Consider the following 16036-nt stretch of genomic DNA (forward strand, 5'->3'; position numbering starts at 1 on the left):
AGTATGACAAGAGATAGTGAGTGACTTACAGAAATATCTCAACATAAGTATTCAAACCCCTGAGTCAATATTTTGTAGAAGTACCTTTGGCAGCGATTACAACAGTCAGTCTTTCTTGGTAAGTCTTTAAGACAGGGATCATCAATTATATTCACTCGTGGGGTGATTTTTACTTGAGCGGATGTTCAGGGACATAATTACAAATTGACTGCAAGAAGAACAAACATATTTTATTAAAACATCTTCAAACCATGCTTTCATTTGTATACGGTCACAAATATCTCTTATGCGTGGGAATGCTTTGGAACAGATTTCCAAAACTAAAATCACTTGGAGCTGATTTGCTGGTGTTTTTACAGTATTTTATGTCCACATTTAAAAAAATAATATATACAGCACCAATCAAAGTTTGGACACACCTACTCATTCAAGGGTTTTTCTCTATTTTTACTATTTCCTACATTGTAGAATAATGGTGAAGACATCAAAACTATGAAATAACACATGAAGTCATGTAGTAACCAACAAAGTGTTTAACAAATCAAAATATATTTGAGATTCTTCAGCCACCCTTTGCCTTGATGACAGCTCTGCACACCCTTGGCATTCTCTCAACCAGCTTCATGAGGTAATGACTTAGAATACATTTCAATTAACAAGTGTGCCTTGTTAAAAGTTCATTTGTGGAATTTCTTTCCTTCTTAATGCGTTTGAGCCAGTCAGTTGGGGTGGTATACAGAAGGTGGCCCTATTTTGTAAAAGACCAAGTCCATATTATGGCAAGAACAGCTCAAATAAGCAAAGAGAAATAACAGTCCATCATTACTTTAAGACATGAAGGTCAGTCAATACGGAACATTTCTTCAAGTGCAGTTGCAAATACCATCAAGCACTATGATGAAACTGGCTCTCATGAGGACCGCCACAGGAAAGGAAGACCCAGAGCTACCTCTGCTGCAGAGGATAAGTTCATTACAGTTAACTGCACCTCAGATTTCATCCCAAATAAGTGCTTCACAGAGTTCAAGTAACAGACACATCTCAACAACTGTTCAGATGAGACTGCATGAATCAGGCCTTCATGGTTGAATTTCTGCAAAGAAACCACTACTAAAGGACACCAATAAGAAGAGACTTGCTTGGGCCAAGAAACATGAGCAATGTACATTAGACCGGTGGAAATCTTGTCATTTGGTCTGATGTGTCCAAATTGGATATTTTTGGAACCAACCGCCGTGTCTTTGTGAGATGCAGAGTAGGTGAACGGATGATCTCCGCATGCGTGGTTCCCACCGTGAAGCATAGAGGTCAGGGTGCTTTGCTGGTGACACTGACAGTGATTTATTTAGAATTCAGTTTCATCATGTTTTTTGCGACTGCACTTGAAGAAACTTTCAAAGTTCTTGAAATTTTCCGGATTGACTGACCTTCGTTTCTCTTTGCTTATTTGAGCTGTTCTTGCCATAATATGGACTTAGTCTTTTACCAAATAGGGCTATCTTCTGTATACCACCCCACATAACTGATTGGCTCAAACGCATTAAGAAGGAAAGAAATTCCACAAAACTTTTAACAAGGCACACTTGTTAATTGAAATTCATTCCAAGCGACTACCTCATGAATCTGGTTGAGAGAATGCCAAGTGTGTGCAAATCAAAATAAACAAAATATATTTTTATTTGTTTAACACTTCTTTGGTTACTGCATGATTCCATATGTTTTTGAATAGTTTTGATGTCTTCACTATTATTCTACAATGTAGAAAATAGTAAAAATAAAGAAAAACCCTTGAATGAGCAGGTGTCCAAACTTTTGACTGATACTGTATATTATTTTGTTTGTTCAGAAAACGTGGGGAAACAAATAATATAACCCTCGGGCCAAATTTGGGGAATATCATCTGCGGGCCACCAGTCGGGGAACCCTGCTCTAAGAGCTTCCACACATCTGGATTGTGCATTTAGCCATTATTCTTTTCAAAATTCTTCAAGCTCTTTCAAATTGGTTGTTGATCATTGCTAGACAACCATTTTCAAGTCTTGCCATATATTTGTCTTGCCGTAGATTTAATTCAAAACTGTAGCCCGGCCACTCAGGAACATTTACTGTCTTCTTGGTAAACAACTCCAGTGTATATTTGTCCTTGTGTTTTAGGTTGTTGTCCTGCTGAAAGGAGAATTAATCTCCCAGTGTCTGGTGGAAAGCAGAATGAACCAGGTTTTCTTCTAGAATTAGGTCCATTCCATTTATTTTTTATTCAGAAAAACTCCCAAGCCCAACCTCTCTGGGATATGTGGGACGCTAGCGTCAACAACAGCCAGTGAAATTGCAGGACGCCAAATTCAAAACAACAGAAATCCCATAATTAAAATTCCTCAAACATTCAAGTATTATACAGCATTTTAAAGATAAACTTCTTGTAAATCCAGCCACATTGTTCGATTTCAAATAGGCTTTACGGCTAAAGCAAACCAAACGATTATGTTAGGTCAGCACCTAGTCACAGAAAACCATACAACCATTTTCCAGCCAAGGAGAGGGCTCACAAAAGTCAGAAATAGCGATTAAATTAATCACTAACCTTTGATGATCTTCATCAGATGGCACTCACAAGGCTTCATGTTACACAATAAATGTGTGTTTTGTTCGATAAAGTTAATCTTTATGTCCAAACACCTCATTTGAAATTGGTGTGTTATGTTCAGAAATGCATTGTCTCAAACAAACATCCGGTGAAAGTGCAGAGAGCCACATCAAATTACAGAAATACTCATAATAAACATTGATAAAAGATACAAGTATTCTGCATGGAATTATAAACTTCTCCTTAATGCAACCGCTGTGTCATATTTCAAAAAGGCTTTACGGCGAAAGCACACCTTGCGATTATGTTAGGTCAGCACCTAGCCACAGAAAAACATACAGCCATTTTCCAAGGAAGGAGAGGTGTCACAAAAGTCAGAAATAGCGTTATAAATATTCACTTACCTTTGATGATCTTCATCGGAATGCACTCCCAGGAATCCCAGTTACACAATAAATGTTTGTTTTGTTCGATAAAGTCCATAATTTATGTCCAAATACCTCCTTTTTGTTCGCGCGTTTATCCCAGTAATCCAAATGCTCAATGCGCGATCGCTTATTTCAGACGAAAAGTCAAAAAAGTTATATTACAGTCCGTAGAAACATGTCAAACGATGTATAGAATCGATCTTTAGGATGTTTTTATCATAAATCTTCAATAATGTTTCAACCGGAAAATTCCTTTGTCTTTAGAAAGGAAAAGGAACGCAGCTAACTCTCACGGGGGTGTGCCTGACTGAGCTCATGGCATTCTGCCAGACACCTGACTCAAACAGCTCTTATTCTCTCCCCCTTCACAGTAGAAGCCTGAAACAAGGTTCTAAAGACTGTTGACATCTAGTGGAAGCCTTAGGAAGTGCAATATGACTCCATAGACACTGTATATTCGATAGGCAATGACTTGAAAAACTACAAACCTCACATTTCCCACTTCCTGGTTGGATTGTTTCTCAGGTTTCTGCCTGCCATATGAGCTCTGTTATACTCACAGACATCATTCAAACAGTTTTAGAAACTTCAGATTGTTTTCTATCCAAATCTACTAATTATATGCATATTCTAGCTTTTGGGCCTGAGTAGCAGGCAGTTTACTCTGGGCACCTTATTATCCAAGCTACTCAATACTGCCCCCCAGTCCCAAATAAGTTTAATTAACCATTATAAGTATACCCATAACATATTGCAGCCACAACTATGCTTGAAAATATGGAGAGTGGTACTCAGTAATGTATTGGATTTGCCCCAAACATAACATTTTGTATTCAGGACAAATATTCAGGATATTGTGCCAGTGACATTTTAATATTTTTTTAATCTATTTTAAATTCAGGCTGTAACAACAAAATGTGTAAATAGTCAAAGGGGTGTGAATACTTTCTGAAGGCACTGTAAGTGTAATAGGCTGCATTTACACAGGCAGCCCTATTCTGATCTTTTTCCCAATAATTTGTCTTTTGACCAATCACATCAGATCTTTTCACATCAGATCATAATCAGAGCTAATCTGATTAGTCAAAAGACAAATGAGTGGAAAAATTATCAGAAGTGAGCTGCCTATGTAAACAGCCTTAGTGACACACAACGAAAGCAAGCGGGTTTGCTTGCAGTTTGCAGACTATGTGGGTAACTTACCATGCACTGTATCAACTGGATATTGTGTCTCAATTGATATTTTCTCATGATCAAACGTCTCTTCGTCTGTACTGTTTTGATTATAGGTCTCTTCGTCAGTGGAGAAATAGAAGACGAGAAGTGAGGGAAATCAATGCAAAAGCAGGATTGAAACTACCACGTCAACTCATTTCAGGGCTAATCCTAATGCATGAAACTTGAGGTAAATACATCGATTTGAAGTTAGGATTTGGCCTTTCGTGAATCAACTGTGTTGAAATGTAATTGACCCATTGAGTTGGTTAGAGGTAGCATGTGTCCGACAACCTGGCATGTGCATTGAGGATTTTCACCATTTTGAAGTAGTCAACTGGGTAGGACTTGCAATGGGTTAAGGAAGGATCACAGTAGGTCAGTAGGAGTGTTCAGCCAATGAATTATACACCTGAGGAAACATTCCATAATTGCAGGTGGCAGTAAATCTATCTGTTCAAACTATACACATTCCAGCAAAGTAGGTAGTGGTATGCACCTTTTCAGTTCATTTTGGTACTGCCAATACACTCATAGAAGTAGAAGAAGAAGAAATGGACAACTTTAAAATGGGGACAGCCCTCAATGGCGCTGCCCATGCTCTCACAGAAGTGGCCATTGCAAAGATAGTGGAAGAGCTCTTTTGTACATCTCTATGAATTTACCCCAATTCTAATCCATCATATACCCACCAAGCACGGGTTGAAGCAGCCCGGGCGGATGATGTCCCTCCATCCCGTGGCACTGGAAGGTGACAGAGTCCCCAGCCGCTATGGATGAGATCACAGCACACCTGCCAGGTAGATTAGGAGTCATTCATACAATAGCCTACAGGATTTATATTATGTATCCTTTATTTAGGTGATCCCATTGGTTCTGAAATAGTACTGTTACAGTAACTACATTGTAGCAGTGTGGCAATTATAGTAGTACTTTAGTACTGTGTTAGTAGTTCTCTTTGGTTGCATTGTGCTTTTCATGTACTAGTACTTTAGTAGAAGTACAGATTTGTGAGTAGTTTATTGTCAACATATTTGCTCAGCCTGCTCACTGAGGGTTACTGTTGCCGTTGTTCTTCAGGGAGCTTCCGATGAGAATCTCTGCCGCGTCCTGCCTCCAGGGGCAGCAGTCCTCTCTGTTAGTGATGGTAATGGAGGTGACTTTGCGAACAGCCAGGTCCACCCTCCACCAGGGGTCGCTCTGCAGCCGGGTGTGGGCACAGGAGCCAGAGAGGCACTCTGCATCCAGGCGACCATCGATGGCGTTCTCGGCATGGGTCAGACGGCTTAGCTTGGACAACTGGGTCGCTCTTCCTATCAGCGCCACGTTGCCTTCATTCAAACAAGAGGGATGGGGTTTGCTCAGAAAAATTACAAGGCTCTGGTTAAAAATGTCTGATTTCTGGTCCCAATTTTAGCCTGGAGGGGACTGTATCATTGGATGTAGGAGTAGCTGACCTCTCCGAATGGCAAGTCTTCTGAGGGATCTCAGAAGATCCCACAGCCAGGCCAGGTTTAGGTTTGGAGCTGTAACAGCTGTCTCAGTGGCAGTTGAAGGTAGGGCTGGAAAAAGGAGAGGCACAGGGAGAAAGGGAGTAGAGTAAAAAAATAATAATCCGTAAACAAGAATTAAAAAAGGCATCTGCTGGAGAAGGTGTACATTCTGAATGATGGAGCCCATACCTGCCTGAAAGGTGCTTGAGTGCAGTTCCACCTCACACAAAGTCCGGCACTTCTCTTTTCCTGGGAGGAGAATGTTGACATCGCGCCACGATATCCCACCGCACGGAAATGTCCTGGTTTGCCCAGCAGGGATGTATGGAATCCCGGCACACCTACAGGTATAGTAATCTTGAGCATTGTTATATTTTATGAGAAGATTGCGGGACAAACAGTATTTGATCAAAATAAGGGATCAGGGATGAATTTCCTGAAAGCTTAAAGGGGCAATCTGTAGTGGCTAAATCCATTTTGGGATGTATAAATTAATGATGGATTCTTGAAGAATTTACTGTAACTTAGAAATGCCTCATGAGCTTAGTTCAACTGTCGTAGCCCATCAGAACACAAAATATAATCTTGTTTTATGCAATGTTCTGAAACAAAGTAAATGTAAACAAACTATATAGCCTCAAAACATGGTTCCAACAAAAAAAAATATTTCACAGATGGTCAGTCCTTGCATCCATAGCTATGTCTATGAATTTAAGAGTGGTTACATTTCTCCAGACCCATCCCTAGTCTGGGAGAACCGTTTGTTATTGTTTCAACTCCGGATTGCCCCTTTAAGTCTGGTTAAATTCTCATAGTTGATGATGATGAGTTATGGAGATGGCTGTGTTGTTTAAGGGAGAATTGTGTTACTGGGATGACACATAGTGCGTTGTGTAGCCAGCCAGAAGTTGTGTTACGAAGATAAGTCACAGTGGGTTGCTATTGCCGTTGTTGAACAGTGAGTCCCCAACGTGGATCTCTGCTCCACTGATCCTATCGGAGCAGCAGTCCCCTCTGTTGGTAATGGTGACGTAGGTGATGTTGTGGGTCTCACCAGGAGTCGATATCTGCTTTCGTGTGGCTGCAGGACCCCTCCAGATACCATTTGGTCCAATTCGGGTCAATGGCATTGTTGGCATTTCCAAACTTGTCCCACTGCGACGACTGACTGGCTACAGTGGCTGCACTCTCTTCACAGAACAAACAAGATTAAAAACATTGGGATTACAAATGGTTCATTGTCAGTTCAAGATGCAGTACATAGCTGTACTAATTAATTATCTCAATTAAAACTTTTTCTCAAACAGTGGTTGTATTCTCTATAGTACAACAAAAGTAAAAAATATTGTATATTGTATTACCATATTGAGTCTTATGATGTAGGCATAGAATGTTTTGCCCTCTCTTCATATCTTGCACCCTCCTCTCTACAGGAAACATTACAGTACATAAGGGTTTGAGTCACAGGCTTAAAAGACAGTTAGCCATGGCTTCAAGTCATCGAATAGCTACCATGTTGGCAAGTTAATGTCCAACAACAACACATCAGAGAAATAGGAACTAAAACCCTGTACATACCAGAGGAAAGATGTTTGTCTATATCTGTAAAAGGACCAATACATTTGTTGTAATTTTGAGGAATAGGTCAAGTTTGACCAGATGTCATGATTTTGTCACCCTAACAAGCTTATAAACTTAGATGAAGTGATCATATATTGCCCCTTCAGTTAATTGATGACAATACCATATAATGTCTGCTCCTCACCTGGACGGCTGCCCACATTCACCTCCACCTCACACAGTGACAGGTCTTTATTGCAGCCCGGCAAGAAGACGTTCACATAGCGACCCTCGATCCCTCTGCACTGAAAGGTCATGACCTCCCACGCGGAATATGAGGACATCACAGCGCACCTAAAGAAGGAAATCGTATAATCAGGCTTTTGATCTCAAATCATAAACATCAAATGCGCTCTGTGTTTTAGTGTTTTAAATAAGTCAATATTTGCTGACGAGCTTCCTCACAATGGATTGTTGTTGCCGTTATTCTGCAGATAGTTTCTAAAGTGGATTTCAGCACCATCGATCATCTCTGGATCAACGTCTTCAATGTTGGTGACTGTTATGGAGGTAACGTTGTAAGTTCGCTGCAAGTCCACCCTCCACCATGGGTTGACTTGGGACTTGGTGCGGCTGCATGATTTGTCTTTGTGCATGGAGAGGCGTCTTCCATCTACGACATTGTCAGAGACCCCATGTAGGAGTTCTGTGAGGATTGACCAGTAGTTTTCTTTAAGGCAACATGGTATTTAAGGAAATAGAAGGTTTACACTTACCAATACAGTACAAAGATCTATGAATTTATGCAACATACTTATGTGTCACCAGGTTGTTCCACTGAGTCTTCACAACACTCAAGGCCGTCTTAGTGTTTCTGTGAAGCTTCCTCATGTCTTATGAACATACTCATGAGCATACTGTACAAGGAATACAAAAAGTGCAGTTCACACAAAAAGTACAGAGATTGGAATAAGATGACTAAATGTGACTTGCCTGTGTCAGGGCTTTGTATATGTAATGCTCCATGGCACAGTCTTGTTGGCCACTTTTGAAAAGTAAACAGTTCTTTGTACATTGCGAACATAGTGACTCAGAGGTCAATGGACCCTTCCTATGTTCAATCCATTTTTGCCAGTCTCTGAGGACCTAAAGGAATCCCCTCTAATGCAGAGCATGCAAACACAATACATACACAGTAAGTTCCCAAATGTATATGGTAACTTCATTTTGAGAAGCCTATTGCAAAATGTGTCAGTCACATGTTTTATCTGATCTGTGACCTTTCAAAGAACTGTCTGTTGAACAGAACATCTGAACCTGTCGATGTTTATCTGTGACCCTCTCCTATTTGTTTCTATCAGCAAGATGAAAGAAGTTACTCCCTACTGGGGATTCTGGGAATGGGAAGGGGATCTAAAGATGAATTAGGTTGGTAAACCCCCTTACCTTGTTGGGTCCCATGGGAATCTATTTTCTATTGTTCTGTATGTAAAGTTAACGCATAAAAATAGTGTCATTATTTCAAAAGTGGATCTTTAAATACAGTCTTTAAAAACTATTTTATAACATATAAGAAGATTATCAGCTGGTAACATGATTTATGGTTGATCTGTGTGCTGAATAGCTATCCTCATTATTCTTATTCTGGCCCACAGTGAATGTTGCTCTGAGCTATCCTCATTATTCTCCTTCTGGCCCACAGTGTATGTTGCTCTGGGGGGCAAAGCAGCCCAATCCTCCACATTCTATGGAGGCACTGCAAAAAGATCCATTGATGGAATATGGAACTCGACTTACGAAGATCACTCCTGCAGCCACACTTTGGGAGAGACCAACCCCTGGTGGAGAGTGGACCTGCCGGAGACTTACCAAGTCACCTCCGTCAGTCATCATCACCAACAGAGATACTTCAGCAGAGAGGATCAACGGGGCTGAGATCCGCATTGGAAACTCCCTGGAGAACAATTGTAACAGTAATCCCAGGTATGGCACTGCCCTTCATCCTACATTTTAGCTTAGTTAAAATACCTTTGACAACTTTTACTCCACTAGATTCCTATTTTATGTTTACTTTTCACTCCCATATATTTTCACTGACACCCAAAAGTACTCAGGCAGGACAGCAAAATGGTCCAATTCACGCACTTGTAAAGATAATTTTACTGGGTGACTTACACTTTTACTTCTATCTTTTTTTACTGCAGTATATTTACTTTTACTCAAGTATGACAGCTATGTACTTTTTCCACAACTGTGCTTTAAAAAGGAGGTGACGATAGAGAACACGAGGAATCAATTTCTTTAAGCCCTCAGAGACTGGCAAAAATGGATTGAACATAGGAAGGGTCCACTGACCTCTGAGTCACTATGTTCGCAATGTACAAAGAACTGTTTACTTTTCAAAAGTGGCCAACAAGACTGTGCCATGGAGCATTACATATACAGAGCCCTGACACAGGCAAATCACATTTAGTCATCTTATTCCAATCTCTGTACTTTTTGTGTGAACTGCACTTTTTGTATTCCTTGTACAGTATGCTCATGAGTATGTTCATAAGACATGAGGAAGCTTCACAGACACACTAAGATGGCCTTGAGTGTTGTGAAGACTCAGTGGAACAACCTGGTGACATCAACCTGGCCATTGCCCTATTATCATGCTGTAGCATACAGTACACATGCGTATAGTCCAAAACCACCTCTAAGTCAGTCTTAAATGGTCATTTAAAACTAGTTGTATGTTTATCTAATCATTTTACCAGGCTGAATAAACTGAATAAATATAGCAGCATTGCAGAATCACGGTTTGCCGTGTCCAAGTGGAAGAAATGTTTCCAATACAACAGCAGCATCAGATGGTTGAAAAGAGGAGCTTCATTTCATCTCAAATATTGGAAGTTAAACAAACCAAAAATCAAGAATACAGTATGATTTAATCACTGTGTGTGTGTGTTTTTGGGGGGTTTTACTATCCTCATGGGGACCAGAAATCTTAGCATAGTAAAATGAGGAAAATCCAGAGAAGTGGGGTTCCCACAAGGAAAAAGCCTATTTTAGGTTTAGTGGTTAGGTTTAGGGATACAGTTAGGATTAGAATTAGGGTTATGGGTTAGATTTAGGAGTTAGGTTTAGGGAAAGTAGGATTTTGAATGGGAATAAATTGTTTGGTCCCCACAAGGATAGTAAAACAAATGTGTGTGTGTGCGTGCATGTTTGTGCGTGCACACGTGTGTAGATGACCAAGATTGGGGCTCTGCTTGGCATGTCCACCGCCTACATTGTCCCACTGAAGAACTACTCATCTGAGCTGGACATTGATGAGAACACGGACATCCTTCTGCTCAGTGCAGTGGACCACATCCTGCAATATGTGGACCTGTACTTCAGGAGAGTGCAGCAACAGAGCCTAAAATGGTTTCTTTAAAACAAAGCTGTAAAATGCAGTATAACATAAATATGCATTACATATGCTTATCATGTTTTATTAATTGTTTTAACTATTGTTAACTTGTTAGTCATTGACAGCAGTCTTGCATTGAGTAAAACTAATATGTAGGAGATATTTCAGGCCTGTGTATATGCTGTTGTCACGTTCCTGACCTTATTTCCTTTGTTCAGTCTGTGTTTAGTTGATCAGGACGTGAGCTGGGTGCGCATTCTATGTTTTGTGTTTCTATGTTGGGTTTGTTGTTTGGCCTAATATGGTTCTCAATCAGAGGCAGGTGTTTATCATTGTCTCTGATTGGGAACCATATTAAGGTAGCATGTTTGCACTGTTGGTTTGTGGGTGATTGTTTTCTGTCTTTGTGTTCTGCACCAGATAGGACTGTTTTCGGTTTTCACATTTATTGTTTTGTAGCTTGTAGTGTTCACATTATTATTCTTTATTAAACATGTTGAACACTAGCCGCGCTGCGTTTTGGTCCTCTCCTTCATCCCAGGAAGAAAGCTGTTACAGAATCACCCACCAAACTCGGACCAAGCAGCGTGGTAACGGGCAGCAGCGGCAGCAGCAGCAGCAAAGTCAGGAATTATGGACATGGGAGCAGAATCTGGACTACACTACTTGGGAGGAGATAGACAGGTGGGCGATCGACCCAGGGAGAATGCTGGAGCCCGCCTGGGATTCTCTGGAGCAGTGTGAGGAGGGATACCAGCGAATGGAGGCAATACGGCGATGCGGTAGGAAGCCCGAGAGACAGCCCAAAACATTTCTTGGGGGGTGGCTTAAGGGGAGTGTGGCGAAGTCAGGTAGGAGACCTGCGCCAACTTCCCGGGCTTACGGTGGAGAGCGAGAGTACGGGCAGACACCGTGGTATGCGGAAGAGCGCACAGTGTCTCCTGTACGTGTGCTTAGCCCGGTGCGGTACATCCCAGCTCCACGTATCGGCCGGGCTAGAGTGGGCATCGAGCCAGGTGCCATGAAGCCGGCTCAACGCATCTGGTCTTCAGTGCGTCTCCTCGGGCCGGTGTACATGGCACCAGCCTTACGCATGGTGTCCGCGGTTCGTCAGCATAGCCCAGTGCGAGCTATTCCACCTCGCCGCACTGGCCTGGCTACGGGGAGCATTCAACCAGGTAAGGTTGGGCATGCTCGGTGCTTAAGAGCTCCAGTACGCCTTCACGGTCCAGTCTATCCGGTGCCACCTCCTCGCCCCAGTCTAGTACCACCGTTGCTAACACCACGCACCAGGCTTCCTGTGTGTCTCCAGAGCCCTGTTCCTCCACGCACTCGCACCGTGGTGTGTTACAGCTGTCTAATAATGTTTAACCTGTTTTGTCTACTAGAAGTACTCTCCCGGAGTTATGGGTCACTGGCCACATGTACACTGAGTGGACAAACTAGGAACACATTCCCAATAATGAGTTTCACCCCCTTTCCCCCTCAAAACCTAAATTCGTTGGGGCATGGACTCTCCAATAATTTCATATGTTTATGGTTCTTCAAACCTTGTTCGCCATGTGCTATGATATGAGGCCGGTAAGTAATAAAGTTGCATGCAATAAGATAATCTTCAGTGATCCCGACCATAACTTGGGGCCCTAATAGAAGATAGGGCTACAACTTCAGAGGGAACAGGATGTGGCAAAAAGAGGATTGTTGTTCAAAGGATGAAGGAGCGCATATTGCCCTATTTACCTACCAGAAGCACAAACAACCAAATACACAATGGAAACATTACAGATTTATTCATTAAGTTTATTCATTAATTTGGTCCCACTTTAAATTACGTGCAGCTTATAAAGGCTTCCTAAAACCTTCATAAAGCCTTCATAATCACTACATAAATGTGTTACACATCATCTATAACCGTATGCCATGCTTTGGAAAGGGTTCATAAATGTGGCATAACTGTTTGCCATAACCACCAATGTCTAAGGGGACAAAACTCACCATGTCAAATATGATACAAACCTGTGCTTTATAAAGGGTGGCATGAGCACCGCTTAATAAAGAACTTATAAATCATATTAAATTGTGGCTTCACAAAGCATTTATAACCCTGTAATACATCTTGGTAGAACATTGCAACGGCAGGATATTGGGTTCGATTCAACACCCTATACGTAAAAAATGTATTCACGTATGAATGTAAGTCGCTTTGGATAAAAGTTTCTGCAAAATGTTATATATTATATTTCACTAAAACATTTCTAGAATGGCCCAATCTCTTTCCCTCTTGGGTGCATAGTCAATATTGGACTTGACTTCCCCCAAAATGCAAATTCATCTTCCCCCAAAATGCTGTGCTGCAGGAGAACACAGACTCTAAAGTTGCCTACTTCTTTTTCCCCCCTAAATTCCGTTTTCTTGTTTTTGTTTTTCCAGGTTTCAGATTTTCCCCATTCTTTCTGGTTTCCCCCAGTGTTTTCACACTTTCTTAATAGAAAAACAACGTTTAATTTTCTGTGTTCACAACAATTCTTAAACCACACCAGGGTTTGACTTTTAAATTCGAGGAAAAATCTAAGAAACTTATATTTTTAAGTGTAGTTGCCCTTTAATTCAGTGAGCATGCTCTGCACTGTTGTTTTGTTAGCAGGTTTTCTGTAGTGCAGTAAGCACACATGATGTGATCTGGCCGCCAATACAATGGGTGGAGTAAAAGGCCGGCCACATTCCATATTATTTAGAGCCCCATGAAGTGACACCATGAAATGACACCATTCACAGCCCTGTGTAATGTTCAATGTAATGGCATTGCTGGACTTTTTGAAATGTCATGTATTTGTATTGTTTTAAAAATGTACAAATAAAATAAATGTACTGTATGGTTTAAACATTTCTTTCATGTTTACTTGTTTTATCTTTTAATGCCAATTCCCTAAGTGTTAATACAGTTGTGTTAACATCATTAAGCCATTATGCATGTGTTATGAATGACCAAAGGTGTCTGACGTTATAGTAAGTACAGCGTCACATGATATAAGGCATTTATGCATGTGTCATAAATGACCAAAGTAGATTGACTTTAAATGAAGTACAGCGTCATACGAAGGTGTCTCATTTCAAACTAATTATTACTGGACACTACATGAAGTGTTAATAAATAGGTGATTAAAGTTCTGCTGATTTATTAAGTTTATTACGTTTCTCTCATGATCCACAGGTTACTGAAGGGTGCGAGAGGTATTAAGTGGGTTGATGGACCTGCAAAGCTTGTGTTTATGTGTCAGAACCAAGATGATTTGGAGTAGTCCAACCTGAGACTACTGCATCAGCTAGTCCTCTTCTGTTCCCGTGCTGGGGACCAGGGCTTGATTACAACATGTTACAATGGTGCAGACATTTTGTGGCTGATCTTTCAGCGGGGAAGTGGGTGAATGTGTCAAAGACTTGACAGGGCCCAGCACTGTGCAGTATGGCTCGTTTTTGTTGTTTGCATGTTTGTGTATGTAACGGATGTGAAATGGCTAGCTAGTTGGCGGGTACGCGCTAGTAGCATTTCAATCAGTTACGTTACTTGCTCTGAGACTTTAAGTAGGGTTGCCCCTTGCTCTGCAAGGGCCGCGGCCTTTGTGGAGCGATGGGTAACGACTGTGCTTCGTGGGCGACCGTTGTTGATGTGTGCAGAGGGTCCCAGGTTTGCGCCCGTGTCGGGGCGAGGGGACGCCGTAAAGTTATACTGTTACATTGATGCTGTTGACCCGGATCACTGGTTGCTGCGGAAAAGGAGGAGGTTGAAAGGGGGGGTGAGTGTAACGGATGTGAAATGGCTAGCTAGTTAGCGGGTACGCGCTAGTAGCATTTCAATCAGTTACGTCACTTGCTCTGAGACTTTAAGTAGGGTTGCCCCTTGCTCTGCAAGGGCCGCGGCTTTTGTGGAGCGATGGGTAACGACGCTTCGTGGGTGTCAGTTGTTGATGTGTGCAGAGGGTCCCTGGTTCGCGCCCGTGTCGGGGCGAGGGGACGACGTAAAGTTATACTGTTACATGTACTGAGGAACATGTAACTTGGTTCCAGAAGAAAGATACTTTCAATTTCTTTATTGATTGGGGTCTTTCATCAATGGAAGTGTTTCTTTGTGTAATGTTGTTCCCAGGCTATTGCTCACACAGCACATTGAAGCCTGGGATATCAACCATTCAAAATTGGGCTTAGTGGGAGTGACCATAGAATTCTATAGCAGTGACCTTACTGAGTAAAGTATTTGTCATCGTCACTCCTTAACAGAGTCAAAAAGTCATCATTTTGGCTAAACCCTGCCCATTTCCACACTTTATCTTGTTAAAATGTGATTTGAAACCTAACCCTGACTAATGAAGGCCAAGTTTGATGCAATGGTCCATCAGACCTTCTGAGCATTTGGGCGGAAGTGTCTGGGAACGAGATTAGGTGTAATGTGACTAAGATGACATCCCTTTAGAGCTTTTGCCATCCTTCAGCACGTTACCCTTTATAAAGCACATGTTAATATCATATTTGACTTAGTGGGTTATATCACATATGATATAGGTGATTATGTCACACAGTTATGCCACATTTATGAACCCTTTATAAAGCATGACATATGGTTATAGATGCTTTGTAAACATTTATGTACTGCTTGTGAATGCATTTTTAAGGCTTTATGAAGCCTTTATAATCTGAACGTCATTTAAAGCGGGACCATTAATTCTAACATAATAGTAGTATTATTACAGCTGTCATGACGTTGCCTGTTTAGGTACATAAAAGCCCATTCCCCTCTCCCTGCCACTCCCTGCCTCCCCCTTTCCTCCTTCAACCCATGCTGTGATCACAGAGAGACGTCGTAAATTCCTGAGAGTCTCCTCATGGCCAAACAGTATTAGAGAGAGGGTAAACTTTCAGGACAAAGAGGTTTCTTCCACCTCACAGAACTTGAGGTACGAACGGATTTCATGTTCCGGAGGAGGTATGGAAGATCGGTGAAGAGTCCAGCTATTAACATGTCCGTTTGTCCCCATGTGGGAAACTCATGAGAGACTGTGGGACTACATTACCATACCGCTGTTTATATAATAACCTCAGATATGAGGTTTACATCTGTTTGTTGTATAAAATGAATGAGTGAGTATAATACTGTTTGTATAATTGTGTAATATGATTTTGGACTGTTTAATGAAGAAAAATACAAATCCCTTTTGATTTGAACTAAATCCGAGGACCCGCCCCTGAGCCAGTTGGGTCAAACACCCTGGGACAGCCCCTCTCTGCTATCTGAATAAAAGCTCAACTCTGAGAAATTATCATTAGACCATGTTTCTCTCCATGGGAGGAGAACAAAGGTTAA

The 16036-nt window shown here is 41.4% G+C and overlaps 1 protein-coding gene and 1 pseudogene across 2 annotated transcripts; one reads left to right on the top strand and one right to left on the bottom strand.

Annotated features, from left to right (window-relative positions):
• Window positions 1-3864: 3864 nt before the first annotated feature.
• On the bottom strand, window positions 3865-8741 carry LOC129837552 (uncharacterized; annotated as a pseudogene).
• On the top strand, window positions 7131-15685 carry LOC129838088 (uncharacterized). 2 transcript variants are annotated; one of them, XM_055904801.1, is made up of 2 exons: window positions 7131-8708; window positions 8983-15685. In XM_055904801.1, exon 2 carries the CDS (start codon window positions 11174-11176, stop codon window positions 12254-12256), a length of 1083 nt encoding a protein of 360 aa, XP_055760776.1. In that variant the 5' UTR covers window positions 7131-8708; window positions 8983-11173; the 3' UTR covers window positions 12257-15685. The 2 variants fall into 2 exon arrangements, with proteins under 2 accessions (XP_055760776.1, XP_055760777.1); XM_055904802.1 differs by having other exon boundaries at window positions 7131-8475; window positions 8642-15685.
• Window positions 15686-16036: the final 351 nt, after the last annotated feature.

Source organism: Salvelinus fontinalis, chromosome 38 (genome assembly GCF_029448725.1).
Source record: "Salvelinus fontinalis isolate EN_2023a chromosome 38, ASM2944872v1, whole genome shotgun sequence".
NCBI classification, from domain to species: Eukaryota; Metazoa; Chordata; class Actinopteri; order Salmoniformes; family Salmonidae; genus Salvelinus; species Salvelinus fontinalis.